The following is a 26,856-nucleotide window of genomic DNA, read 5'->3' on the forward strand; positions in this document are numbered from 1 at the left end:
GAGCAAAGGCACCGAGGCTTGAAAGGGCACAAGGAACAGCAACTATCAGGAGTGGCCAAGGTTCAGCCTAAGAGGTCAGATACCTGGGGGGCATGGCTGAAGGTCAGGCTGGAAGAGAAGATCTAGCTGTGAAGGTGCACAATGTTATGAAGTTTGCATTTTTATTCTATAGGCAAATGGGGATTCTTGGGCAGTTTGGAAGCAGAGAAATGACATGACCAGATAACTTTGGAAGAACATGAAAGGACGATCAGAGAAAAGGAGGTCTCATAAATCAAGGAGGCCAGTTATGAGGCTATTACACATGTCCAGATAAGAGGTGATGGGGCCTAGTCCAAGATGTGGCCATGGAGATGGAGAGGAAGCCTGTGTGGGACGATTACAGAAAATGTGAGTCTGGATGTTAAGAGAGATGTTTGATATTCAGATATGAGAGTCACGTAAGTCACAGTTAATGCCACGGAACAGAATCAAAACACCTAAATTGAGTAATGGATCACTTAGAAAATCTGATGAAAGCTAAAGATCTTTCCCCAAGAAAAACATACAAAAAAATTTAATATAATTTCAGACACTTCACAGATACTCCCCAAGATCTAAGTAAAAGGTCCATGGGTCTCAGTCAAGAACCCCTGACTGAGAGGAAGAAGAAGGACAGGGAAAGAGTCCTGAGGAATGCCTCACTCAAGGGGTGGGCTGAGGAGGACTATGGTCCCCAAACCTTATTGACTGCTACGGAAACAATGATTATTGCCAATCAAAGAGGCAGGAGAAGCAGAAGAGAGGGTAAGAGGAAAGAAGCAGAGAAAACAAGGGGAACTTTGTTCGTGTGCTCAGAAGAGCCTCAGATAACACCAGAAGAGTTGGAGATGGAGCTGATTTCTAGTCCTCTAGATGTTTTGAAAAGACGTTGCTCAGGTAGGAGCAGCTAGAAAGCCTCATCAAAGAGCTCAGGGTGGTCCAGAAATAGAGTCAGATGCAAGCGAAGTGCAGAGCTCTCAGCAAGCCTGAGAGGAAGAACCTTCCATGGAAGAAGTAGGCCCCTTTCTTTAGAAAACTCACCAAGGCTCGTCTCCTGAATGAACTAACAACCTCAGTTTATACTCTTTGTATGTATAATGGATTGCATGTATGTTGTTGTTAGGTGCCCATCGAGTGGTTTCCAACTCATAGCAACAGTATGTACAACGGAATGGAACACTGCCGGGTCCTGCGCCATCTTCATGATCATTAGGCGTGAGCCCATTGTCGTAGCCACTGTGTCACTCCATCTCATTGAGGGTCTTTGTGTTATCAGGAGGGATCAATCCCTGGAGAAAGACATCATGCGTGTGTGTAGGTATGTATAACTGCCTACATGCGTGATCGGGATTGTGTGTATACACTGAGTATCTACCTGTGTGTGTGCACATATACATGTGGACATATATATACACACACACGTTTATACACACATATGCATACGTTGTTGTTATTAGCTGCCATTGCAACCCCACACACAGCAGAAGAAAACATTGCCAGGTGCTGCAGCATGCCCATAATGGGCTGTGGATCAGACTGTTGTGATCAATAGGGCTTTCACTGGCTGATTTTCAGAAGTAAATTACCAGGCCTTTCTTCCTAGTCTTAGTGTGGAAATTCAGCTGAAACCTGTTCAGCATCATAGCAACACACAAGCCTCCACTGACAGGTGGATGGTGGCTGTGCATGAGGGCATTGGCTGGGAATCGGACCCAGGTCTCCTGCACAGAAGGTGAGAATTCTACCACTCTTCCCGTGTGTGTACATGTGTGTGTGTATTAACACAATTATATATGTATATATGTACACATAAAGGTACCTACTGATCCACTTGACATATATACATATGCATGTAGAGTATAAATCTGGATTATCCTTTGCCACACACACAACCAAAGACTCAGTGCAAGGAAGAGAACGCAAGGCACCATTTTCAAGGGTGACGCAATAGAGAAGAGGTGAAGGTCTTAGATAATCCAGTGAAGGGGGTCCCACGAAACACTGGAGGGTACACTGCCAGCAAGCTTATCAATCCTGCTGTGTGCGCAGGGAACTTAAAAGGGAAACTTGCACCCTTTCTCCAGAAATAATCTAGAAGGATCCAATACTCTTTGAGGTCACCGTATTCCACATTTCAAAATGAAACCAAAAGCAATCTATTGAGAACTTCATACATGTACTGCCCATTGCTGGTTGTTCTGTGGAAGCTAAAGAAGCATAAGGCCTGATCCTTGACCTCAAATAATTTACAGTTTAATCATGCAGATAAGAAAAGGACACAGAATATCATGTGGCAATATAAAACATAAGTAAAATGTGTAAGTATTGGAGGGGAGAGAAGAGGTAAAGAGTTCATTCCGGGGTGGGGAGGTCAGCGAAGATCACAGTTGACCTGGGAATCAGAGACCATCTCCTCTGTGAACTAAGTCAAAGCTGTGAAGTTGTGAGTGGTGGGACTAAAGTCGGAATATACAGAAGGTGCCTGTGGATTCTTCATTGTCCTCAGACATCCACGGAGTTTGGCTGATTACATTTGTAGGGCTTTCGTGAGGTGGGGGTGTAGTAGATAGCCTAAAATTTTTTAATTTTAGAACCCCTGAGTAAGGAAGCGTGCCATTCCTTAGTGCTTATGTAACATCACAACGTACCTTCTATATGTTGCTATGACTGAAGACTTGGTTCTTTATATTGCCCAATGTCCTCTTCATGAAAATTCTCTGGAGAAATGTCTCCCTGGTCCCAGTATCAGAGGTGATCGTCTCTTGGGCAATTTTTTTTTTTCTTGCATGTGACAGAAATTGAATTTTAGACAAGGCCTCCCTTTTTAACATGAGTGCTAGAAACCCACCAGACAAATTTTGTCCCACTTATAGCAAGTGAGGTCCCTGGGTGGCATAAATGGTTTGCACTTGACTACTACCCCTAAAGGTTGGCAGTTCAAACCCACCCAAGCAGTGCCGTGGAAGAAAGGCCTGGCGATCTGCTTCCCTAAAGACTATAGCCAAGAAAACCCTGTGGAGCAGTTCTATCAGCCAAGAAAACCCTGTGGAGCAGTTCTACTGTCTAACACATGGGGTCGCTGTGAGTCCTAATAGACTTGCCGACTAGGGTTTTTGCAGCAGTGATTGAACTCTGGGTGCATTTTTGAAAAACTGACTTTCCTTTCTGGCTTCATTTTATGTACCTTATTTTTCATTTGGCACATTTTTTTTGTAGGTTATAGCTTGTAAGCAATCTTGAATTTGGGTTTTTTTTTTTTTTTTTTTTTTTGGACAAGATGGCATATAAATACATAAACCAAAGAGCAGAGGGAGGCTTTAAAGTCCAGAACATGATGGCTAAGAAGATAACTATTATTGTGGCTAGAGTTATGGTCTATGACAATGATAATCCGTGTGTGGTGCATGGTTTTAGGACAACCCAGCAGTGATTACACGGGGTGAGGCAGATCTCAGTCCAGGTCACAAGCTCTCTCTGCTGTTCACTGCATGTGTGATCTCAGGCAAATTATCCTCTAACCTTAATTTTTCATCTCTAAAACAGTGAACTCTTTGTGTTTGAGGAGTGGTGACTTAAACGAGGTAATGTATAAACAGCACTTAGCACAGCGCCTGGTGAGGAGAACGCACCAGTTTCCCAAATCAACATTAGCTATCGTTATTACCTTCACTCCCAGTTGGACCAGCAGGGGTAAGGCCTCCATTCCTGGCCTGCTCCGGGCCGCCGGCTCGCGGTGGTATTGTAAGAAAGCTTGCCGCACACCTCTCCTCACCTCTCCCCATCCTTCTCCTCCTCTCCCCAGGTCGCCCACACCCACAGCTGCTAGGCAGCTGTCTCTCGGCCCAATATAGATCACACCCTCGAAGCGCACCTCCACACCCGCCGCCCTCCTCCGGGGCAACTGGACGTGTGACTACCACCAGCCTTGCAAACTGCTACCTAGGAGAGACCCAAAGGCGCAGGCTAAGTCAAGTCCACAGCTGTAGCAGTCCTTACCCCGAACCCGGCCCTGGGCTCTGAGAGCTAAACAGGCTTGGGAGAGGACAAGGGGTCCCCCGGAGCCAGGACTGACACGTCTCAAGCAGAGGTCCCAGGCTGCGAAACGGTGCGAAGGAAAGGGGGGTCCCACGAGAGTCGCTTCGTGAAGCCCGTTTCCTGGCGCTCACAGCCTCCTCTGCAAGACGCGGAGCTGGTGGCATTCGGTGTAACCGAGAGCCTCCGCCCCTCCCCCACCTCCTCCTCGGACTTAACCCTTTGGCTGGGGGTCGTGGAAGTCAGGTGTAAAAAGAGAACTGAGAGAGGCCCAGGGCTCTCGGCACTACCGAGTAATGGGGACAGGTTTCGGAGAAGAGCTGAGGAGCGCCACACATTTCCTACAGCCGATAACATCAGCGTTTGTCAGGTGGTTGGTGCCAGAGTGTGTGTCTGGGTGTGTGTACGCGCGCGCGCGAGCGAGCGAGGGCGAGGGCGCGCGCTCACACAAAGTTTGTGCCTCCGGTGCGCCTCCGTCGGGCTCGCCTGGCACGGAGAGCGGCGGCAGGCGGCCCGGGGGCGGAGAGGCCCGGGCAGGCGGCGGCGGTGGCCATGCGCCGCGCCCCGCCGAGCCCGTCCCGTCGCGCGAGGTGAGCCGGCGCAGGGGCGCGGGCCGCGGCGATGGGAACCCTGGGCAAGGCCAGAGAGGCTCCGCGGTGAGTAGAGGCGGCGGCCGAGGCCGTCGTGCCGCGGCCCGAGCCCGGGAGCGCCCGCTCGCTTTCTCGGGGACGGGGCAGCTGTGTGGGCGGCGCCCTGAGGTCCTCTCACTGACGGGGGCGGGGGGCGGGCGGCGAGGGCGCCTCTTCCTACGGGAGGTTGCTGGCCCGGGGTTGGGGGCGGCCGCAGGTCAAAGGCTCCTGCTGAAGTCCAGGGAGACGGCGCGACGTGCGGGCAAGCCCGGAACGCCCCGCGGGTCGTGGCCGGCGGTGGGCGAGGGAGCTGGGGTTCGAGGCGGCGCGGCCGCGAGGCCAGAGTTTGCCGGGGTAAATTCGTCATTGCGAGGGCGAAAGCCCTTCAGTGACCTAGCCCACGTCCGCGGACGGCCGCTACCTCCTCCCCGGGATACTCGCGGCGAAGCACCGGGGACTCCCACGCGCGGACTCACCGCGCCACCCGCACCTGCTGCGAGCGCGGGGCACCGGCAGCGCCATCTGGTGGCCCCTCGCGGCTCTGCGGCTCTCGGGCTCGGCCCGGAACGGCCAGCAGCTTTTACTGCTTTGGGCCTGTCGGAGGCACAAGCAGAGGTGATACCGCTTGGTCGCCCCGGCTCCAGAGGAGTTTCCAGGTCCCTGGGTCAGCGAGCCGTATAACCTTCCGGGTGGAAATCTGCAACCCTTTACCCGCTTATCATTCTAGAAAGGGTCTTGGAGTGACAGAAGATGAAAAGTGAGTGGTTGAAAGGGCTCGGGTGGAGAAAGACATGGAGGGACCTGGCAACTTTGAGTTTCTCCCCCAAAGTGCCAGAACAGGGCAACTGCCTGGATAGCTGCCTGGCCTCCGCATAGGGCTGGGCAAGTTATGCACTTCACAGTTCCAGGGGGCTAACTGCATCGCCTCTGATGTGTGAATGTGCAGTGGCCGACCTGCACAACATACCGAGCAGAGGCAGGAAGCTTTGCTCTGCTGGACTTGACCCACTTACGTTCAGTTCCCTGGTATTAAGGGTTCTTGGCCCTTTATGCTCGTCTTCTCCGTGCCCGCCCCCCAAGTATCCCCAGAGAATCCACCACTGTACCTTGCACTAAATTGGGCTGGGGGGGGGGTTAGATAGAGTTCAGTGAATTAAATTGAGTTTATATTTTGGAGAAAGATGACAGGACTGTAAAGAATCCTTACTAGAAGCCGATAAAAGTCACCTTCTACTGCAAAAAAGGTTGTGGAAATTCCAGTCCTCTTCCTCCATTTCATCCCTTACTCTTCTAGGCTGAGTTTCATTTAAAAAAAAAAAAAAAAGGTTGAGGCTGAAATTGACCTCCATGGAGGTACCTGTGCCTGGAGAAGATTTCACCTAAACCAGTTGAGAGATTTGAGTCTCCATTAGCAAACCCTGTGGGGCCTTGGTCACATTTAGGCTTAAAAAACACTTTCACTTGTTTCTCTAGTTCTTTTTCTTTTCTTTCTTCCTCCTCTTGTGTGTGTGTTTGTGTGTGTGTGTGTGTGTGTGTGTGTGTGTAATTCACGAGGAAGTTGGCCAGGAAACATTTGGCTACTATCCCTTAAAAATATACCTTTGCCGACTTAGAGGCCATTCACTCTATGGGTTGGTCATTAAAACACCCTCATGCCTGCCTATAATAAAGGACTGCATAAATCCTATCTAGCCCATTTCACCGGAAGAGACAGAGTACCCTGAAGGTTGTCCCAAGGCAGCCAGTCAAGAGACTCCACAGCAAAAGAGCAGTTCCCCAGTTTATGGTGCAAATAGCTCCCTGTCTTCCAACATTTCTTAGGTTACAGTTTGGTTTTTAATAGCTTCTCTTCTCCCTGGTTTCTCATGCCCAAGCCCTCTGAGCCTCTCTGGCCCCTGTACTTCCCAGATTGCACCTCTCACCTTCTCTTCCCTTTCTCTCATCCTAAATACGCCCTTCAATTTCTTAACACCTAAGTCTACCCAGTTCCTCCTAGTTCTGGTAAAAGTTTCTACCTCCGAGAATCACCTTATGAACCAAAGTGGTTTCCCCTGCTGGTGACGCTAGGAAACGTTACCAGAATTAGAGGCCAGGGCAGGTTTAGGAGTCCTGAATGGTCGATGCCACTGACCAGGAGAGAAAATGAATTTATGCTTGGATCTCCAGGTTGAGAGCGTGAGTTAGCCCTCTTGCCGGCCCCAGCAGGAGGGGCCCTGCGTGGAGACACAGCCTCTAGTTGTGGTTGCCTCTTCTTTAGGCATGAGGGAGAGGTGGTGTAGAAGGCCCGAGAGAAAGAGGCTTCTACTGAGAACAACCTTATTTTCATCACTTCCCTACTCTGCCTTTGTTGGAGGTCTTAATGGTGGAAAGGCAGCAGCTAAGGGAGAAAGCTAACTAATGCTGACACAAGGTGGCCAGCCCCAGATTTAGAGAGCTGTCAGTGCTTCCAGGAAGGGAAGGGAGAATGGCACGGAGCATGGGAGGCCTGGCTTCTAGCATGTGTTTGCCACCAAAGGCAAGTCACATTGCCCTTCTAAACACCTTTAAATGGGGGGAAGGAGGTTGGATCATAGAGAGTCCATCTAGTTCCAGGGTTCTCAGGATGGTTCTGGCGACCTGCAGAAAGAGTGGGGTTTGATATTCAGCATTTTGCTATCAGCTATGCTTTGGGGGGATTTTGTTTTTATTGAATTGGCCTTTCAGCCTCTCTGTTTGGATCTACTTGCTAGCTGTGTTGTAGTAAATAGTGCACAGTAAGTATTAAATGAATAAAGCCAGAGAGGCACCAAGTACAAATCCCACAACTGGCACATATGAGTTGTACACCACTGGCTGTCATTTAACCTCTTTTAGACTCAGTTTTAGACTTTGTCAAGGGTGAGAAGTGTGATGGTTCCCAGAGCAAGTGTTATCTCATAAAATGGAGATAACATCTTTCTGGGCTGTAAGCTTTGAAAAAAAAAAAAAAAGCTTTGAAGACAATGTAAATCCCCAGCACAGTGGCTGCCATATTGTAGTGGCTCAATTCATGTTGGCTATTATTATTTCTCCTGTTTGCAGATACTGATCTGGTTGTGGGGCTAGCACAGGGCCCAGACAGAAATCAGTACTGGCCAGAAACTTAGCTGAGTCCTGTAACACCAACTTGATCTGCCAAGAATCCTGGGCAGCATCGGCTTACAGCCTTGGGTCAGTCATTGATTGGATTCATTGGACCCACCCCAGGTGGGAACAGAGCCCAGTGGCCACCCAGACCAAAGCTCTGGAAATAGTTTGAAACAGAATGTAAGGGCCAGGGTGTACCCTCCATGAGTCTGGCGGCACACTGAGTGGCTCCATAGTTCAGTGCACTGTCTTTTAGCAGCTGGTTTCCCAAAGTCCACACATACTTAAGCATTTATTTTTTATCTAAGCTCTTCTTCAGCCCTTTCTGCATGAGATTATACCTTGTCAGAGAAGTCTTCCCAGACACTCCAGCTGGAACTGAGCTCTCCCTGCTGTGGGAACCATCACACTTCTTACCCTTGACAAGCATAGGACACTTGGTAAAGATTTATGGAGTTACCTTTCACTGCCTAGGTCTGATTCTCCAACTAGATTTTTATAGCGAGGAACTTCTAGATCTCCTTTCTATATCAACAACAAGAAAACCTAACATAGAAAGAGTGTATTTTGTAGTTTACAAAGTGCCTTCACATAGCCTATCTCACTGTGGTCACCCCAGCCTATCACAATGTCTTCCTCATAGAAAAAGCTCTTATTGACTAATTAATCAATATTAACTGATGTCATCATGTGTTTATCATAATATTTAGTCAGTAACTAAAGTTAAGGATCTGAGGTATACTTTTTTCTTTTTCGTTTCTCCTTGTTGTTAATAAACTATGAAATGACCAAAACCACAGTGGGGAGAGGAAAATTAACGATATGCTCAAAGAAACAATAATACCCAGGACTATTAAACCTTGAAAGATTATCATTATATGTATGTATGTGTGCTTGTGTCTATTAATTTTAATAGAGAGGAAAATAAAATGCCTAATCTTCTTCATATCACTTTTCAAACAATTTGACATGTGCTGCTGAGGTCATGATCAAAGCTAAAGCTAACTGTGAGTGGACAAAGGTGAACTCTTGGACTTCTAAGGCATTTTCAGATCCAGTCTTGTCCTTTCACATTTAGATCTGGAACAAAGCTCTCATAGTTCTGCTTTCTTTTTCAATTGGTGAGGCCCCAAGTGAGGACTTGATAGAATGACCCATAGTGATTACCCGTGTTATCAATAATGAAAATCACGATCTTAAAACCAACCAAGATTTGTGAGAAAGCCAGGCCTGTCTTGAAACCTAACCACCAGCAGCATAACCTGTCACCCCCTGCACACGGGTCCTCAGTCTTTGATTTCTCCTCCAGTGTCTTTATAGATGTTTTCAAGGCTGCCTGACCTTCTGCAGCATCCTGATATTGTCCAAGATGAATTAGCTTAGCTCAAGAGAAGACCAACTTAAACAATTCTTAAAACCCCAGTCTCTGGCCTACGAGCTAAAATAAAAAATCATTGCCGAGAGCTAAGGGCTGCCTCTTCTCCCCGTGGGGAACTAGGACCCAGCAGGACAGAACAATCCTAACCCCAGGATGAAAAGCCCTAGTTGCAACCCTGAAATCACACCTCATTATTTGCTGGGGAGATGTTTAACAGCCAACCAGTCTGTTTGGTGCATTTGCCAAGTAGGAGGGGTATGTCTTCCATCAGTCCAGCTCCCGGGATTAATTGTCTTAAGTCTGCTCCTTTCCCGTCCAGTCTGCCTTTGGAGCTAGGAGCTAGCAGCTTCTTCATCCCCTGACTGCTCTGCTTACATTCCTGCCTTCTCTCTTCCCCAGGAAACCTGCCCATGGCTGTAGAGCTGCCCCTAAAGCAAGACTAGAAGCGAAGCCAACCAGCAGCCCCTTCCCCGCCCATCCCAGCCTGGCCCACATCACCCCGTTCCGAATGATGGTATCTCTGGGACATTTAACCAAAGGAGCCAGCCTGGATGACCTCATTGACAGCTGCATTCAGTCTTTTGGTGAGTTGGCTAACTGCCCACATGCATAAAAATTGCTATATTATTTTGTTCTTCCTTAAAAAGTGCTTTCTAGAATAGCAACCTAGATTGTATTTGGGCTTTAAAAATAGCTTTTGAAAGAGTCTTTGAAACGCTGGAGACATTCTGCAGTGCCTGTGGCATGTGACAGTGTGGGCGCGATGGGTGCTGATGAGAGGTACAGCGTAAGGCAGAAAAGGCACCGAGGAGGTTGGCAGGTCCATTTTTCTCAGGCAGGAGCTTTGTCATGATGAAAAATGCGTCAGGTGACACCATGCATCTGATGCTTTCACACTTCTTTACCCTTGTGTTCTTAGGGCACAGAAAGACCATTTTACATGAGGAAACATTGTTATCGACCAGAAACTTCAAAACCTTTGAATCACTTGGACAAATAAAGTCTTAATAATCCCCTTTGCAATCTGGAAGGTAGTTGTGGTAGAACAGGAAAGGACGAGGTAAAGCCAGAGTGTTAGTGACTAGACGATACTGCTTAATCTGTGCTGTGATTCGGAGCAAAGGATGTTAGGAGTAAGTGTACGGACGCGCACGGTGCCTGTGAAGTATCACACGCTGCGCTTGGGTGTCACCATGACTCGCCATTAAGGATGCACCCCTTGGTGCAGCCAATGAGCTATAATCTGAAAAGAGGCCCTATTAGCCCTATTTTTTAATATTACTTTATGTGCACTGTCTTTCTCTTGATCATTATTCATTAAATAGCGATTGCAAAGTATTAAATATCTGTTCCGCCCTCCAAAAGAGCGATGAATAGAACCGAGGGGAAAATGCAAAATCTCCAGCGATCTCGCATTCCTCCCTCTGCACGCCTTTTCATGTTGCTGTGTCTCCCGCTGTGAAGCAGATGACCGCGTGTAGCTCGGTAGCACCAGCCCACCTCAGCCCCAGGAGCCTCCTGGGGAGCACAGAGGAGGCTTGATCATGTCCCTAGTAGTACAAGATGAAGATTACTTAGAACTCAGAACCAAGGATTGTTGGCTCGACGTCTTGAGCACTTACTTATTTCTAAAATTGAGAAAGACTTGAGTCATTTAGTCCTCATTGCAAAGAAGAGTTTCACCTATTTTGCCGTTGGCTACCAGCCATGGTTCTCAAACTTTAGTGCATCAAAGTCACGTGGAGGGTGTTTTATAACACAGATGGCTGGGCCCCACCCCCAGAGTTTCACATTTAGTAAGTCTAGAGTAGGGGCCCGAGCATTTGCATTTCTAACAAGTTTCAGGTGATGCCAAGACACCACTGATCTGAGAGCCACACTTTGAGAATCACTCCTTTAAAGTGTTGTAGACGTTTTAACTCCTCACACAGTTTTGGTAGTCATATTTACTGGTCTTTAGCGGAGCAGTGTAGCTATTTCAAGAATTAAAGATTTTTATTCTCTTCCCATCTCACTGTTGAGAAACCTGGAACCAAAAGCCTGTTTATCATGCTATCTTCCTTCCTCCCATGCCAACCGTGTACCTGCAGGCTGAGTTCAGGACTGTTTTCCTAACCTTCAAGCAAGTAAATACATGGCCAATTCTGAAGTCCTTCCCCAAAGCCACCAAGCCTAATCCACACCCGTCAATGAACCCTACAAGGGCAAAGGACATGGTTTTCTGAAATATGTTGAATCAAAAAAAAAAAAAAAACCTTAAAGCCAGAAGTGGTTAAAAATCCTATTGAATCTAACAGTCTCTTATCCATTATCAACATGCATTGATTAAGTCACTAATTGCATCTGACACTGTGCTGGGTGGTGCACAAGGAGAATTACAGTGAGCAAATCCCTGTACCCTTAGAGCTTACGACACCCAAGACAAGCACTGTTCAGGACAAACATACTAAGGACAGGGCAGTAACCAGCTAAGGCATGCGGGAAGCCTAAGTTCTTCATACCATGTAGTTTGAGTAAGTGCACTTCAGGTAAGGACAGAGATCCCAAGAACAGCCAGTTTGCTGAAATCCCTCTGGAGCTGTGGCAGTGTCATGGGAAGGCAGAAGGTAAGATCTCGGGGTTTGTGCCTTGTGCTGCAGAGTTTCCTGTCTCAGAATTTACATAAAGGGGCAAAAAAGAACATTCTACATCTGGAGGGAATAGAAGACAGACAGCAGCTTTCATCTGTGATTTTCATGTGCTTCTGGCTCGTTGGTTATCAGTTGGGATTTCTGTTGCGGGGAGGTGGATAGAGAATGAGGCAGAGAGGGGAGTAAAGCTGGGCTCAGCACAGCCTGGTGACAAGGCCAATTCCGGGGCAGACTCTGTGCCTGTGTTTCTGTGAGTCCCTTTCTCTGTAGGAGGTGATCGGAGACTAGAACAGAAAAAAGAAAAAAAAAAGCCAGCCTAATTTTCTCTTGACTCTTACCTAACTGGTTATTTTCTTGGGTTTGTATAGAAAAGTTTGGCTTTAGCATAAAGTAGTCTAGCTTAGCTTTTGCTAATAAGTTTAGATGTCTTCTAATTTTAATACCTGTGAAAAGAGAGGGAAATAGTATAAAAGTATTGTTGTTTTGTTTTGTTTGTAATCTCTTACTTCATACCCTGGTTCTAGTTACCCTTCCACCAGCTTAAAAAGAAAGAAGGAAAGAAAAACCTGTTTTTTGAACGTCAGTCTTATTACCTTCTATTTACTTTCTATTACCCTTTCAACTCATCTTCAGACAGATACTTCAGGAGGCTTGAATTAGATGGAGCTGCTCTGCCCAATTGGCAGCCACTTGGAAACCTGGTGGCGTAGTGGTTATGAGCTATGGCTGCTAACCAAAAGGTCGGCAGTTCGAATCCAACAGGCGCTCCTTGGAAACCGTATGGGGCAGTTCTACTCTGTCCTATAGGGTCACTATGAGTCGGAATCGACTCTATGGCAAAGGGCTTTATGGTTTTTAGCCACGTCTGTTTACACTTACATTAATTAAAATTAAATGAAATTTAAAATTCAGTTCCTCGGCCTCTCTAGCTGGCCACATTTCAAGTGCTCGATAACCTCAAGTACAGCTACAGTGGGACACGCATAGATAGAGAGCATTTTCATCATCTCAGAAGGTCTATTGGACAATTGTAGAGAGGGTAGATGGTTAACTAGGGGCAAAAGCAACTGAGAGATCTTTTGGAAACTATGGGATTTGCATTTTGGTTACATCTCTTTATAAGAGTCTGAATAATGCCTAAGGCATTGTGGGCGTTCTGAAGTGTTTACTGATGGCTCTTATCACTGTTAGCCATTACTTACCACCCACAGCTTTTCTGAGAGGAAGGACTTATTATAAGGCTTTAAAGGATAGGTACCACTTACCAATTAAGGGTACTTTCGAAGGCCTCCATCAAGCCTCCCAATGTCATCTACAGGATTACAGATCTGTGATTAGAAACTTGGAGCCTTGAGTCAGAGTTCACTGCTTTACCCATGCAATAACCCACTCCCACCTTCTGTTTCAATCAGCGGTCATGCTTTACATTCTCACCATGTTATTGCTAGCTAATTCGCTCTTCAACTGAGCATAATGAGGCCAGTCATCTCAACCTGGTACATTTATTTATGTCAAATTTTTGTGAATCACGCCGTCTGTCTCAGGGTAGCCAAGCTCTGTGAGGTCCTCTGGGCTTTTTTAAAAGATTTCACTTTGAAAGAGGGCTGCCAGCATTTGGGGCCGAATGGAAGTCTTCAGATGTCCAAATTCACAAAGCTCTTCCCTTGTCCTCTTGGAGTGCAAGACAACTTCTGACAGCATCAGAAAGACAACCGCAAACATGTCCCAGAAAGGGACCTCTCAGCAAGCAGCGCCCTGCTCTGGGGTGAGATGAGGGAAGAAACTCAGCGTCTTTGCTGTACCTGTCAATGTGAAGGGAAACGCATCCTAGTGTCTTATATTTACAGAGTGTTGTTTATGCTTCCTTGGAGCTCTATATGTACTGATTTTCCTTTATACTTAAAGCAACACTATGACCTAGGCAGACCAGTTGTTGTGGCCGTTGTGGAGTCGATTCCAACTCATGGAGACCCCATGTGTGTCAGAGTAGAAGATTTTCAATGGCGCATTTTTTCGGAAGTACATAGATCACAAGGCATTTCTTCCAAGGTGCCTCCGGTGGACTCGAACCTCCATCCTTTCAGTCAGCAGCCAAGCACATTAACTGTTTGCGCCACCCAGTGATTCTGTGAAAAAGGCCAGGTATTCTCTCCATTAGACAAACAAGAAAATAAATAGAGCCTCTGAGAATTGAAATCACTTGCCTCGTGCCCCCAGTCTAAACAAAAAACACTGCTCAAGTTCTTCCTCCCCTGCCCCCAGCAGATGTTTGCTGCCTGAGCTGGGCAAGCTTGGGTGCCTCTCCTAGGACGGGCCTCTTATACTCGTGAGAGAACTACGCACCACGCGGATGGATCTGCAGGCCTGGTCTCCTTCAGGTTAGATATTAAGCTCTATCTAATTTAAGAAACATTGAATGGACCCCATCTGTATACTAGATCTCTTCCTGAAATTCTTTCTTGTGCATTGTTCAGTGCTATCCAAAGATCTCCTAAACTAGTTGTTGTTGTTATTGTTAGTTGCCATCAAGTCAGCTCTGGCTTATGGTGACCTTATGTACAACAGAATGAAACATTGCCTGGTCCTACACCATCTTCATGATCGTTGGTATGTTTGAGGCCATTGTTGCACCTGCTGTGTAGTGCCTTCCAATCTAGGGGGCTCACTTTCTTGCACTATATCGGACAATATTTTGTTGTGATCCATAAGGTTTTCATTGTCTAATATTCAAAACTAGATTGCCAGGGTTTCTTCCTAGTCATTTTGTTGTGGCTTGCTTGTTGCTATGATGCTGGAAACTACACCACCAGTATTTCAAATACCAGCAGGGTCATCAGTGGTGGACAGGTTTTCCAGCTAGAAGTACCCCAATTCTAACAGGTATGTTTCCTCCACCGTGGAGCAGGTGGTTGTTAAAAGCATAGACCTGAGTTAATAAGAGTAAAACATCACATCTGCTTTTAAAGTTGGAGCCAAAGAAGGCAAGCACACACTGGTTGGGACCCAGTTTCCTCCATGTCAAAGGGAAGGTTGTATATTTCTCACCACTCTCCAACTTGCAGTCTGTGCACTAAAACGAGGTACCCACAGGCAACAGGAGCACAGGACCAGAAGCCCAGGGCTGTGAGCACTGATGGGCACTCTAGAACGGGCAACTCCAAGGAACAAAGCCAAGTGTAGGGTTGGGAAGGGGCTCCAAAGCCTAGGCCATTGCTGACTACAGGCCCTTCATGAAAATGACCCAAGCTGTCTCAGAAGCTTCTTCAGTGAACCCACAGTCCCTGGGAGTCATGGCAAGGTTTCAAATATAAAGCCCTCGGGACACCCACGTCCTAAGGCTTCTAGGCATCAGAACAGCTCAAAGGCATGACTATTCTTAGCCCTTGGGAGTGAATTAGGGTTACATGACTGGGAAGCTATTTATGCCAAGGAGCCTCTTTGCTGCATCTTTGACAGACTGGCATCACCCAGCACCTGAGGCTGGCACATCTGCCATCTCATGAGCATGAGTTACAGTAAATACCAGGCCCGAGAAAAGGGGAGATGGGAAATCCCCTTCACTGTCTTCATCTATGGGGTGATGTCTTTGGTAGGTTTCTCTCTAGAATGGAGGACACAGGCAGTTGTAAAAATGCTTGTGCATAAGTTAGTGTTGCAGGAGTTCTGAGCATCATTTTAGTTCAGTAAATCCATCCACAGACCTGCTGAGACAGAAGGTACACATACACACATGCATTCACAACGGACATTGGTTAAACACTTACCTCTTTTTTTAGCTAATGGGGAATTGAAGCTCAGGAAAGTAACCCATGATAGGTAGTCTAGCCCAGTTGTGGGAGAGACTCTGAGATCTAAACTCTGATCAGGTTATCTCTGAGCCTCATGTTCCCATGAGGAATAATCACCAGGTGTGATGGTTAAGGTTGTATGTCAACTTGGCCGGGCCATGATTCCAGTGGTTTAGCAGTTATGTAATGGTGTAGCATTACAGTAATGTAACGATATAGTTTGGCAGTTGTGTAATGATGTAGTCATCTTCCATGATGTGATCTGATGTGATCAGCAAATCAGTTGTAAGGGAAGTTTCCTTGGGTGTGTGGCTTGCATCCAACGTATATATATATGGACATTCTGGCAAAACTCGCTTGCTTGCTCTGGATCCTGCATCCAGCTCATCAGCGTATGACCTCTGGTTCTTGGGATTTGAACCAGCAGCTTGCCACCTGACCTACTGATATTGGGCTTATCAGCCCCTGCAGCTACATGAGTAGGGAGAAGCCTCCAGCTTGATGCCTGACCCACGAACTTGGGACTTGCCAGCTTCTACAACCACATAAACCATTTTTTTTAGATAAATCTCTCTGTCTGTCTCTCTACATATATGTATATACATACACACACACACATACATTATGTATATATACATACACAACACTGGTTTTGCTTCTCTAGAGAACCCAGCCAAAGACATTTAGTACTGAGTGGTACTAGAGAAACAAAATCGTAAGGACAAATTTCTAAATTGGTTTCTCAAGTATGACCAGTCTTAAAGGTGTTGGTGACTCTGCCTCCAGTGATAAAGAGGATGCTGCTAATCCACAGCATGAGGTAGTAATATTAATGACAAAATATCACCACCAGTAGACCAAGTATTGGTGAGAAGCGAGGCTCTGGGTGATGGCATGTTTGACACTTTTCTACAGTTTTGTCAGAATGAGAAGTATAGGGAAGCTGGTGGCTGGTCCTACTAGACAAAGTGTTGAAAGAAAGAGATGAGCTCAGGACTTCAAGAAATAGCTCAAAAGCCACATAAAAAACCTAAAAGTTTCCACTTGTGCCCTGAAAGAAAGCCTTAGTTCTTACAGTAGCAGAGCTGATACTGCCAAAAACCAAACCCAGAGTCTTACTGTAAGAGTGGCTGAATTACAATGCCATTTGTATTCCCAACTTTAAATCGTGTCTGACATTAAAGTGAGGGCATTGATTGGGAAGAAATGGGATTTAGGAACTTGGGTTGGGGACATATGGGCAGATAACCAGGAAGCTGGGAACTGAGTCCCTAAATTCCATTGAATCATTCCTGCCAACAAAACCAACCCTTTTACTCCCATATGAAGAGATTATTCCATTTGTCTGCTAAGCCACCCTCTCCAGTAAAACCATTATCGCTTCCACTCCCCAAATGATGAGATTAACCTAGCCCTGTCTGAAGAGTCTTTGTCTTAAATATTGCCTGGGGCAGAGCCTGGAGCATTGCCTGGGGCAGAGCCTGAGACAGACATTGCTGAATGTTCCCAGGACCCACCCCACCACCAATTTTTGCTTCTAGACTTAAGTCTAGACTTGCTTCTAGATATAAGTCCCAGCAGCCCCCAAAGGTGAAGTACAAACTGTAACTCAGGAGGAGGTACAGTACTCTTCAAAAGAACTGCTTGACTTTTCTAATATCTACAAACAGAAACCTGGGGGAATATGTGTGGAAGTGACTATGAGGGTGTAGGACAATGACACAAGGAACATAAAGTTGGATCAGTTTGAGTTTATTGAAATTGGCCCACTAAGCACAGCTTCTTCATTCAGTGTTTCACCTCGAGAGGTGAGGAAAGTATCTAATAGTTTATTTGGTTGGTTTGCTGAAGCATAGATTATCTGGTGGCCTAGAGTAGTCAAGTTGAAGTACCAGACTTGCCTTAGTATACTGTAGAAAAAGTTATCCAAAGGCTTAGGAAAATTGGCATGTTAGAGTGGATCTATCAGGTTAAACCTACAGACTCACACCTGGAGTGCCCAGAGGACACACCTTTTACCACAATAGTGAGGAGCAAATTTGCGAAGTGAGCCCCAGCATCCCTGAAAACTGCTGTGATTGCTATTTTATTTAAGTCAAATTTGACAGTGGGAACTGCCCTAACTAAATCAAGACACCTGACTGCAGTGGAGTTGATTAGACCCCGTGATGGTAGGCGCCAAGTGGCGGCACTCAATTGACAAAGACAGGGTAGGCATGGTTACCATAACGGACTGCAAAGTCAAAAGCAGTAATCAGAACAGTCTGACGCGTATGGACTTATGGTGTTGGCTACTTAGTTATGGTGTCCCTTGGAGTGAAATAGATGGGAAATCTAGTAAATATTTACTTGATCTGTACAAGTGAAAGATTTCTAGGTCAAATGAACGGGAGTCTAACTCAGATCTCCAGAATAGAGAGTCATGGCCCCTCAATCAATTCCCAGACTTGAGCCAATTTACGGACCCAAAACTCCTTGAATGAAGGGGAGGCCAGGTCCCCTTGAGGAAGGAACCCACTATACTGCCGAAAATTTATACTGTTAATCTTCCTCTCATCCTTTCCCAAAAGGGATCTACAGCCTTTTATGAAGGAAATACTCAGACTTTTCAGGGATTACAGAATACCGACTCTGAACTGACACTAAATCCAGGAGACCCAAACATCTTTGTAGTCTATGAGTCAGAGTGAGGACATATGGAGGTCAGGTTATTAATGGAGTCTTAGCTCAGGTTCATCTCACAGTGGGTCCAGTGGGTACCCAAAGCCATCCTGTAGTGATTTCCCCAGTTCCAGAATGCATAATTGGAATAGATATACTCAGCAACTGGCAGGACCCCCACATTGGATTCCTGATAAGTAGGGTAAGGTCTATCATGGTAGTAAAAGCCAAGTGGAAGCCATTAGAACTGCCCCTATCTAGTAAAATAGTAAACCCAAAGCAATACCACATTCCTGTAGGGATTGTAGTGATTAGTGCAACAATCAAGGACTTGAAGGATGCAGGGATGGTGATTCCCAGCACATCCCCATTCAACTCGCGTACTTTGGCTGTGCAAAAAAACAGATGGATCTTGCAGAATGACAGAGTATTATTATAAACTTAACCAGGTGGTGATTCCGATTGCAGCTGCTGTTCCAGATGTGGTTTCATTGCTTGATCAAATTAATACATTTCTTGGTGTATCTGGTTTGCAGCTATTGATCTGGCCAATTCCTTTTTCCTGATTCTGGTTTTGAAGGAACACCAGAAGCAGTTTGCCTTCAGCTGGCAAGGCCAGCAATACACATTTACTGTCCTAGCTCAGAGATGTAACTCTCCAGCCTAAGGTCAGAATTTAGTCCACAGAGACCTTGACTGCCTTTCCTTTCCACAAGATATCACACTGGTCCGTTACATTGATAACATGCTGATTGGACCTAGTAAGGAAGAAATGTCAATGACTCTGGACTTATTGGTAAAACAGTTGCTTGATAGAAGGTAGAAGTTGATCCCACAAAAATTCAGGTGCTTTCCTCCTGAGTGGAACTACTAGAAGTCCAGTGGTTTGGGGCATGTCAAGGTATTTCATCTAAAGTGAAGAATAAGTTGTTACATCTGGCCCCTCCTGCAACTATAAAGGAGGCACAATGCCTGGTGGGCCTGTTTGTGTTTTGGAGGCAACGTATCCCTCATTTGGGTGTGCTACTCTGGCCTATTTATCAAGTGATTCCAAAAGCTGCTAGCTTTGAGCGGCACCCAGAACAAGAGAAGGCTCTGCAACACGTTCAGACTGCCGTGCAAGGTGCTCTGCCACTTGGGCCACATGATCCAGCTGATCCAATGGTGCTGGAAATGTCAACAGCAGATAGAGATGCTGTTTGGAGTCTTCGGCAGGCCCTTACTGGTGAATCACTGTGCAGACCCTTAGGATTTTGGAGTAAAGCCCTGCCATCCTCTGCAGATAACTACTGTCCTTTTGAGAAACTTCTTTTGGCTTGTTACTGGACCCTAATAGAGACTGAATGCCTAACTACGGGCCACCAAGTCACCATGCAGCCTGAGCTGCTCATCGTGAACTGAGAGTTGCCTGACCCATAGCTTCACAAAGTTGGACATGCACACCAGCACTACATCATTAAATGGAACTGGTATATACGAGATCAGGCTCGAGCAGAACTTGAAGCCACAAGTTGGATGAGGAAGTGGTCCATATGCCCACGGTCTCATCTCCTGTCACATTGCCTGCCCTCTCCCAGTCTGCACGTACAGCCTCATGGGAAATTCCTTATGACCCGTTGACTGAGGAAGAGAAATCTCGTGCCTGGTTTACAGATCATTCTGCACAATATGCAGGCACTTCTCAAAAGTGGACAGCAGCAATACTGCAGTCCCTTTCTGAGAACTCTCTGGAGGACACTGGTGAAGGAAAATTTTCCCAATGGATAGAACTTTGAGCAGGGCACCTGGTTTTTCACTTTGTTTGAAAGGAGAAATGGCCAGATGTACAACTGTATACTGATTCATGGGCTATGGCAAATGGTTTGGCTGGATGGTCAGGAACTTGGAAGGAAAATGATTGGAAAATTGGTGAAAAAGAGGCATGGGAAAGAGGTATGTGTATAAAATTAGACCTCTTGAATAGGCCAAAGAAGTGAAGATATTTGTATCTCATTTGAATGTGCACCAAAGGGTGACCTCGGCAGAGGAGGATTTTAACAATGAAGTGGATAGAATGATGTGTTCTGCGCAATCCAGTCATCCTCTTCTCCCACCAATCCTGCCATTACCCAGTGGGCTCGTGAACAAAGTGGCCATGGTGGCAGGGATAGAGGTTATGCATGGTCTCAGCAACATGGACTTCCACTCACCAAGGCCGACTTGGCTACAGCCACTGCTGAGTGCCCAATCTGCAAGCAGCAGAATCGAACACTGAGTCCCCAACATGACACCATTCCTCAAGGTGATCAGCCAGCAACCTGGTGGCAGGTTGATTACGTAGGGCCACTTCCATCATGGAAAGGGCAGTGTTTTGTTCTAACTGGGATAGCACTTACTCTGGATATGGGTTTGCCTTCCCTGCCCACAATGCCTCTGCCAAAACTACCATCCATGGACTCACACAATGCCTTATCCACTGTCACAGTATCCCATGCAGCATTGCCTCAAATCAAAGGACTCACTTCACAGCAAATGAAGTATGATAGTGGCCCCATGCTCATGGAATTCACTGGTCATACCATAGGGGTGCTATGAGTCAGATTGGACTTGATGGCAGTAGGTTTGATTTTTCAGTTGACCAAGTTCATCATCATCCTGAAGCAGCTGGCTTGATAGAACAATGGAATAGCCTTCTGAAGACACGATTATGGTGCCAGCCAGGTGGCAATACTTTGCAAGGTTAGGGCAGTGTTCTCCAAAAGGCTGTGTATGCTCCAAACAAGCTTCCAGTATATGGTGCAGTTTCTCCTATAGCCAGAATTCACAGTTCCAGGATTCAAGGAGTGGAGAGGGGAGTGGCATTATTACCCCTAGTGACTCACTCAAAATTTTTACTTCCAGTCCCCGCAACCTTACGCTGTGCAGGTCTAGATGTCTTAGTTCCAAAGGAAGAAATGCTCCTACCTGGAGACACAACACAGATCACACTGAACTGAAAGTTAAGAGTGCCACGCAGTCACTTGGGCTCCTCATGCCTCTGGATCAACAGGCAAAGAAAGGAGTTACCGTATTGCCTGGTGTGAATTGACCCTAACTACCAAGGGGAAATCGGTTTGATGCTACATAATGGAGGTAAAGAAGAGTATCTCTGGAATATAGGAGATCCCTTAGGGTGTCTCTTAGTACTACCATCCTTTCAATTAAAGTCAATGGAAAACTACAGCAACCCAATTTCATATGACTAGTAATGGCCCAGACCCTTCAGGAATGAAGGTTCAGGTCACCCCACCAGGCAAAGAACCACAACCAGCTGAGGTATTTGCTGAGGGTAAAGGGAATATGGAATGGGTGGTAGAAGAAGGTAATTTTAAACACCAGTTATGACCATGTGAACAGTTGCAGAAACAAGGACTGTAATTGTTATGAGTATTTCTTCTGGCTGCTAACCAAAAGGTCAGCAGTTTGAATCTACCAGCTGCTCCTTGGAAACCCCATGAGGCAGTTCTACTCTGTCCTATAGGGTCGCTATGAGCCAGAATCGACTCAATGGCAACAGGTTTTTTTTGTTTTTGGTTTCTGTGTATGTGTGCATCAAATATTTTTGTTTTCTTCACTTCTAAAATGTAAGATGTAAATGGGGTTAGTATGTTTTCAGTTCTGCATGACTTTGTGTATATTTAGAGATTATATATTGTTTAAGGAGATGTTATCAACTCAACGGCACTGGGTTTTTTAAGGAGATGTGTACAGGTGACGAGGGGTAGACTGATGGTTAAGGGTGTGTGTCAACTTGGCTGGGCCTTGATTCTTAGTGGTTTGGCAGTTATGTAATGATGGAATTTGGAATTACATAAAGATGTAGTCATTCTCCATGATGTGATATGATGTGATCAGCTAATCAGGTGTAAGGGGAGTTTCCTCTGAAGTGTGGCCTGCATCCAGTATATATATGGATATTCTGGCAAAGCTCTCTTGCTTGCTCTGGATCGTGCATCTGGCTCATGATCATATGACCTGCAGTTTTTGGAATTTGAGCCAGCTGCCTGCCATCTGACCCGCCAATCTTGGGTTCATCAGCTTCTGTAGCTACATAAGTCAGGAGAAGCCACTAGCCTGACACCTGGCCCAAGGACTTGGGACTTGCCAGACTCTACAACTATAGATAAATCTCTTCAGATAAATCTCTTCGTAGATGTGTGTGTGTGTGTATGCATGTATATATACAGATATGTGTATACATTGTGTATATGTATTTGTATCTATACATGCACATACACATACACACTTCGCTGGTTTTACTTCTCTAGAGACACCAGGGGAGTGTGTTAGCCGTTCAGGTACCTGAGAGTCAGCCCGGAGATTTTCTTTTGGCAGGCATTCACTATGGTTTAGATGGAGGTGGCCCATGAACTGATTTTGAAAAATACTGTCTTAGAGTGTACTTGCTTCTCAGACACCCCTGAGCATTTTCTTGGACTTTCTAGTAGAACCTGGAAGACCTACAGGGTACAAATCGTCTGGAGAAGCAATAGAGCAAATAGGTTTTCAGCCACATGGACAGGAAAGCTCATGGTGAAGTCAGCCTCTTGGGCATCTCTGAAGCAACCTGGCCATATCTAATTAAAGAGGAGCCCTGCTTGTGTGTACCTTTGAAACCCTGGGACCAGTTCAGTCAGGTTTTCCTGCATTTCTGTCCCTTCTCAACTGCAGAAAATGCCCTTTAGAACTTGTAGCATGCCAATCTTTTGGCCATGAAAATAAACGGAATGTGGATGTCTCTTCCAACTATAATTGGATTCTTTGCACTCAAAGGCAACTTTCTTGGTCAACATTTCCACCTTTAATCAACACTCACCAGTTTCCTGTGGTGCTAGAGGGGCTTTCTCTCTAACTTATGCCTTTCCCATGAGTCAGAGGCCTATAAGGAAAGGCTTAGCTGGGCCAGAACTGAAGGGGTGCTTCCCCTGAGTACTTCCCTAAAAATGCCACTTTTCCAGCAGATTTTTTAAGGCAATAGCTTGACATGAAGGTTATCAAGTCCATGATGGAAACACATTAGGAAACAGTGTGAAAGCAAAGGCAGCCTATTCAATAATTGACTGAAACAGCCATGGTCAGCTGTGAGACTGCTGGAGAAGGTCATCTAAAGTACAGACCCAGCCCAGCCCCTCCCCCACTCCCCGACGTTAGAACCTGCCCTGCTTCCACCTGGAGCAGTTTTGCTGGACTTCAGGCCTTGTTCTGCAGTTGCATTGGGTTTGAGTTACAACCTACTGGGGTTGCCCTGGTGGCACAGTGGTTAAGAGTTACAGCGTGCTACGGCTGCTAACCAGAGAGGTTGGCAGTTCGAATCCACTAGCCACTCTTTGGAAACCCTATGGGGGCAGTTCTACTGTGTCCTATATAGTCACTATGAGTCAGAATTGACTTGATAGCAATGGGTTTTAATGCGTTTGGGGTTGCCCTAGAGTCGTTGGGAGGAAAAGAATAGGGAAAGAACAAGCGTTAAGCTGGGCCAGCTTCATGGGCGTGCAACCTGTGTGTACACGCAGAGCTCTGCGCCTGGTTTAATGCTCTGCTGTTGCTGTCTTGAAATTCTTAATACTTTCAAACAAGGCATCCCACATTTCCATTTTGTGCTGCGTCCTACAAATTATGTAGTCAGTCCTGAGGGTAAGAGGCGCTGGACCAGAAGACAAAAATTATTTGCCTGTGCTAAAGACAGGGCGATGTGGATTTATGTCTTATTTTCTTTCTTCATAAAAAGAAAGTTTCATTTTCTCCCGGCAGTGGTGTGCTCGACTGGTTCATGCCAGCTCACGAAAGCAGATTGTTAAAATTTTCCAGAATTTTGCAAGCTGGCTGTTAAACACAGCCATCAAAAAATAAATAATATAAGCGCATCATTAAATTATATTTAAAAACAAAGACCTACTCAAAACTCATCACTTCCTAACATATTACCACATTTTACTATCATCTGTGCTCTTGAGGTTATTCATGTCTATTGTATCTGTATGGTGTAAACACTATGTCATGATGTGCTGCTGTGCATGTCCCAGCACCATGTCAGTGAAGTCACGCTAGTAGTTTGACATTGCCTGCGGTGGGAGTATTCGTACCATGGAAATCACAGATGCTACTTGTCAGGGCTTCCTCCTCAACCCCACCCCCGGAGAGCCAGTTGTTAAACATTTACCAGCACTCTGCCTCCCAGTTACACATGGTGCTCATACAGCAAGGTGTTAAGATGGGAAGGGAACCTAAAAACTGGAAGTTTTATTTTTTATCACCTAATTAGATGTCCCTGGATGGTGCAAATGGTTAAGTGCTCAGCTGCTAACTGAAAGGTTAGAGATTCAAGTCCACCCGGAGGCACCTCAGAACAGAGGTCTGGTGATCTACTTCTAAAAAATCAGCCATTGAAAACCCTATGAAGCGCAGTTCTACTCTGAAACACATGAGGTCGCCATGAGTCGGAGTCGACTCGATGGCAACTGGTTTTTTTTTAATTAAAAGAAAGTAATAAGTCTTTGCCGTTGCTTTGTTTCTTTCATCTGTTGTTGTTATGTGCCATGGAGTCAGTTCCTACTCATAGCAACCCTGTGTACCACTGAACGAAACACTGCCCTGTTCTGCGCCATCCTTACAATCATTATGCCTGAGCTCATTGCTGCAGCCACCGTGTCAGTCCACCTTGTTGAGGGTCTTCCTCTTTTCCACTGACCCTCTACTTTACCAAGCATGATGCCCTTCTCCAGGGACTGATCTCTCCTGACAACATATCCAAAGTATGTAAGACGCAGTTTCACCATTCTTGCTTCTAAGGAGCGTTCTGGTTGTGTTTCTTCCAAGACAGAGTTGTTCGTTCTTTTGGCAGCCCATAATATATTAGATGTTCTTCGCCAACACCACAATTCAAAGGTGTCAGTTCTTCTTTGGTCTTCCTTATTCACTGTCCAGTTTTCATATGCATATGATGGGATTGAAAATACCATGGCTTGGGTCAGGTGCACCTTAGTCTTCAAGGTGACATCTTTGCTCTTCAACACTTTAAAGAGGCCTTTTGCAGCAGATTTGCCCAATGCAATGTGTCTTTTAATTTCCTGACTGCTGCTTCCATGGCTGTTGATTGTAGATTGAACTACAGTGAAATCGTTGACAGCTTCAAACTTTCTCCGTTTATCATGATGTAGCTTATTGGTCCAGTTGTGAGGATTGTTGTTTTCTTTATGTTGCAGTATAATCCGTACTGAAGGCTGTGGTCTTTGATCTTTATCAGTAAGTGCTTCAGGTCCTCTTTGCTTTCAGTAAGTAAGATTGCGTCATCTGCATAACGCAGGTTGTAAATGAATCTTCCTCCAATCCTGATGCCCCGTTCTTCTTTATAGAGTCCAGCTTCTCGGATTATTTGCTCAGCATACAGATTGAATAGATATGGTGAAAGGATACAACCCCGACACACACCTCTCCTGACTTTAAACCACTCAGGATCCTTTTGTTCTGTCTGAACAACTGCCTCTTGATCTGTGTAAAGGTTCCTCATGAGCACAATGAAGTGTTCTGGAATTGCCATTCTTCACAGCGTTATCCATAGTTTGTTATGATCCACACAGTCGAATGCCTTTGCATCGTCAATAAAACACAGGTAAACACCCTTCCGGTGTCCTCTGCTTTCAGCCAGGACCCATCTGACCTCAGCAGTGACATCCCCGGGTCCACGGCCTCCTCTGAATCCGGCCTGGATTTCCGGAAGCCCCCTGTGGATACACTGCTGCAGCTGCTGTTGAGTGACCTTCAGCGAAATTTTACTTACATGTGATATTAATGATATTGTTCGATAATTTCTGCATTTGGTTGGATCATTTTTCTTGGGAATAGGCATAAATATGCCAGGTAGTTATCTTCCAAATTTCTTGGCATAGACGAGTGAGCACTGCATCCATTTGTTGAAACATCTCAACTGATACTCCCGTCAATTCCTGAAGGCTTGTTCCTCACCAACGCCTTCAGTGCAGCTTGGACTTCTTCCCTCAGCACCATCGGTTCCTGATCATATGCTGCCTTTCGAAATGGTTGAACGTCAACTAATTCTTTTTGGTATAATGACTGTGTGTATTCCTTCCATCTTCTTTTGATGCTTCCTACATCGTTTAATATTTTCCCCATAGAATCCTTCACCATTGCAACTCGAGGCTTGAATTTTTTCGTCAGTTCTTTCAGCTTGAGAAACACCAAGTGTGCTCTTCCCTTTTGGTTTTCTATCTCCAGCTTTTTGCGCATGTCATTATAAAACTTTACCCTGTCTTCTCGAGCTGCCCTTTGAAATCTATTCACTTCTTTTACTTTATCATTTCTTCCTTTTGCTTTAGCTGTTCAACATTCAAGAGCAAGTTTCAGCGTCTCCTCTGACATCCATCTTGGTCTTTTTTTCTTTCCTGTCTTTTCGGTGACCTCTTGCTTTCTTCATGTATGATGTCCTTGATGTCATTCCACAACTCTCTGGTCTTCAGTCATTAGTATTCAACATGTCAAATCTATTCTTGAGATGGTCTATAAATTCAGGTGGGATATATGCAAGGTCGTGTTTTGGCTCTCACAGACTTGCTCTAATTTTCTTCAGTTTCCACTTG

At 45.8% G+C, this 26,856-nt stretch overlaps 1 protein-coding gene across 6 annotated transcripts in view; it reads left to right on the forward strand.

Annotated features, from left to right (window-relative positions):
* The first annotated feature begins 4,323 nt into the window (after positions 1-4,323).
* Positions 4,324-26,856, forward strand: part of RASGRP1 (RAS guanyl releasing protein 1) — a 74,884-nt gene continuing 52,351 nt past the window's right edge. The window contains exons 1-2 of one of the 6 annotated variants that reach the window (XM_049897649.1): positions 4,324-4,423; positions 9,565-9,749. In XM_049897649.1, coding sequence (XP_049753606.1) covers positions 4,350-4,423; positions 9,565-9,749 — 259 coding nt within the window. In that variant the 5' untranslated portion in view covers positions 4,324-4,349. The other 5 variants (XM_049897650.1, XM_049897652.1, XM_049897651.1 and 2 more) reach the window with 5 other exon arrangements.

The sequence above is a fragment of the Elephas maximus genome, chromosome 10 (genome assembly GCF_024166365.1).
Source record: "Elephas maximus indicus isolate mEleMax1 chromosome 10, mEleMax1 primary haplotype, whole genome shotgun sequence".
In the NCBI taxonomy this organism is placed as follows: Eukaryota; Metazoa; Chordata; class Mammalia; order Proboscidea; family Elephantidae; genus Elephas; species Elephas maximus.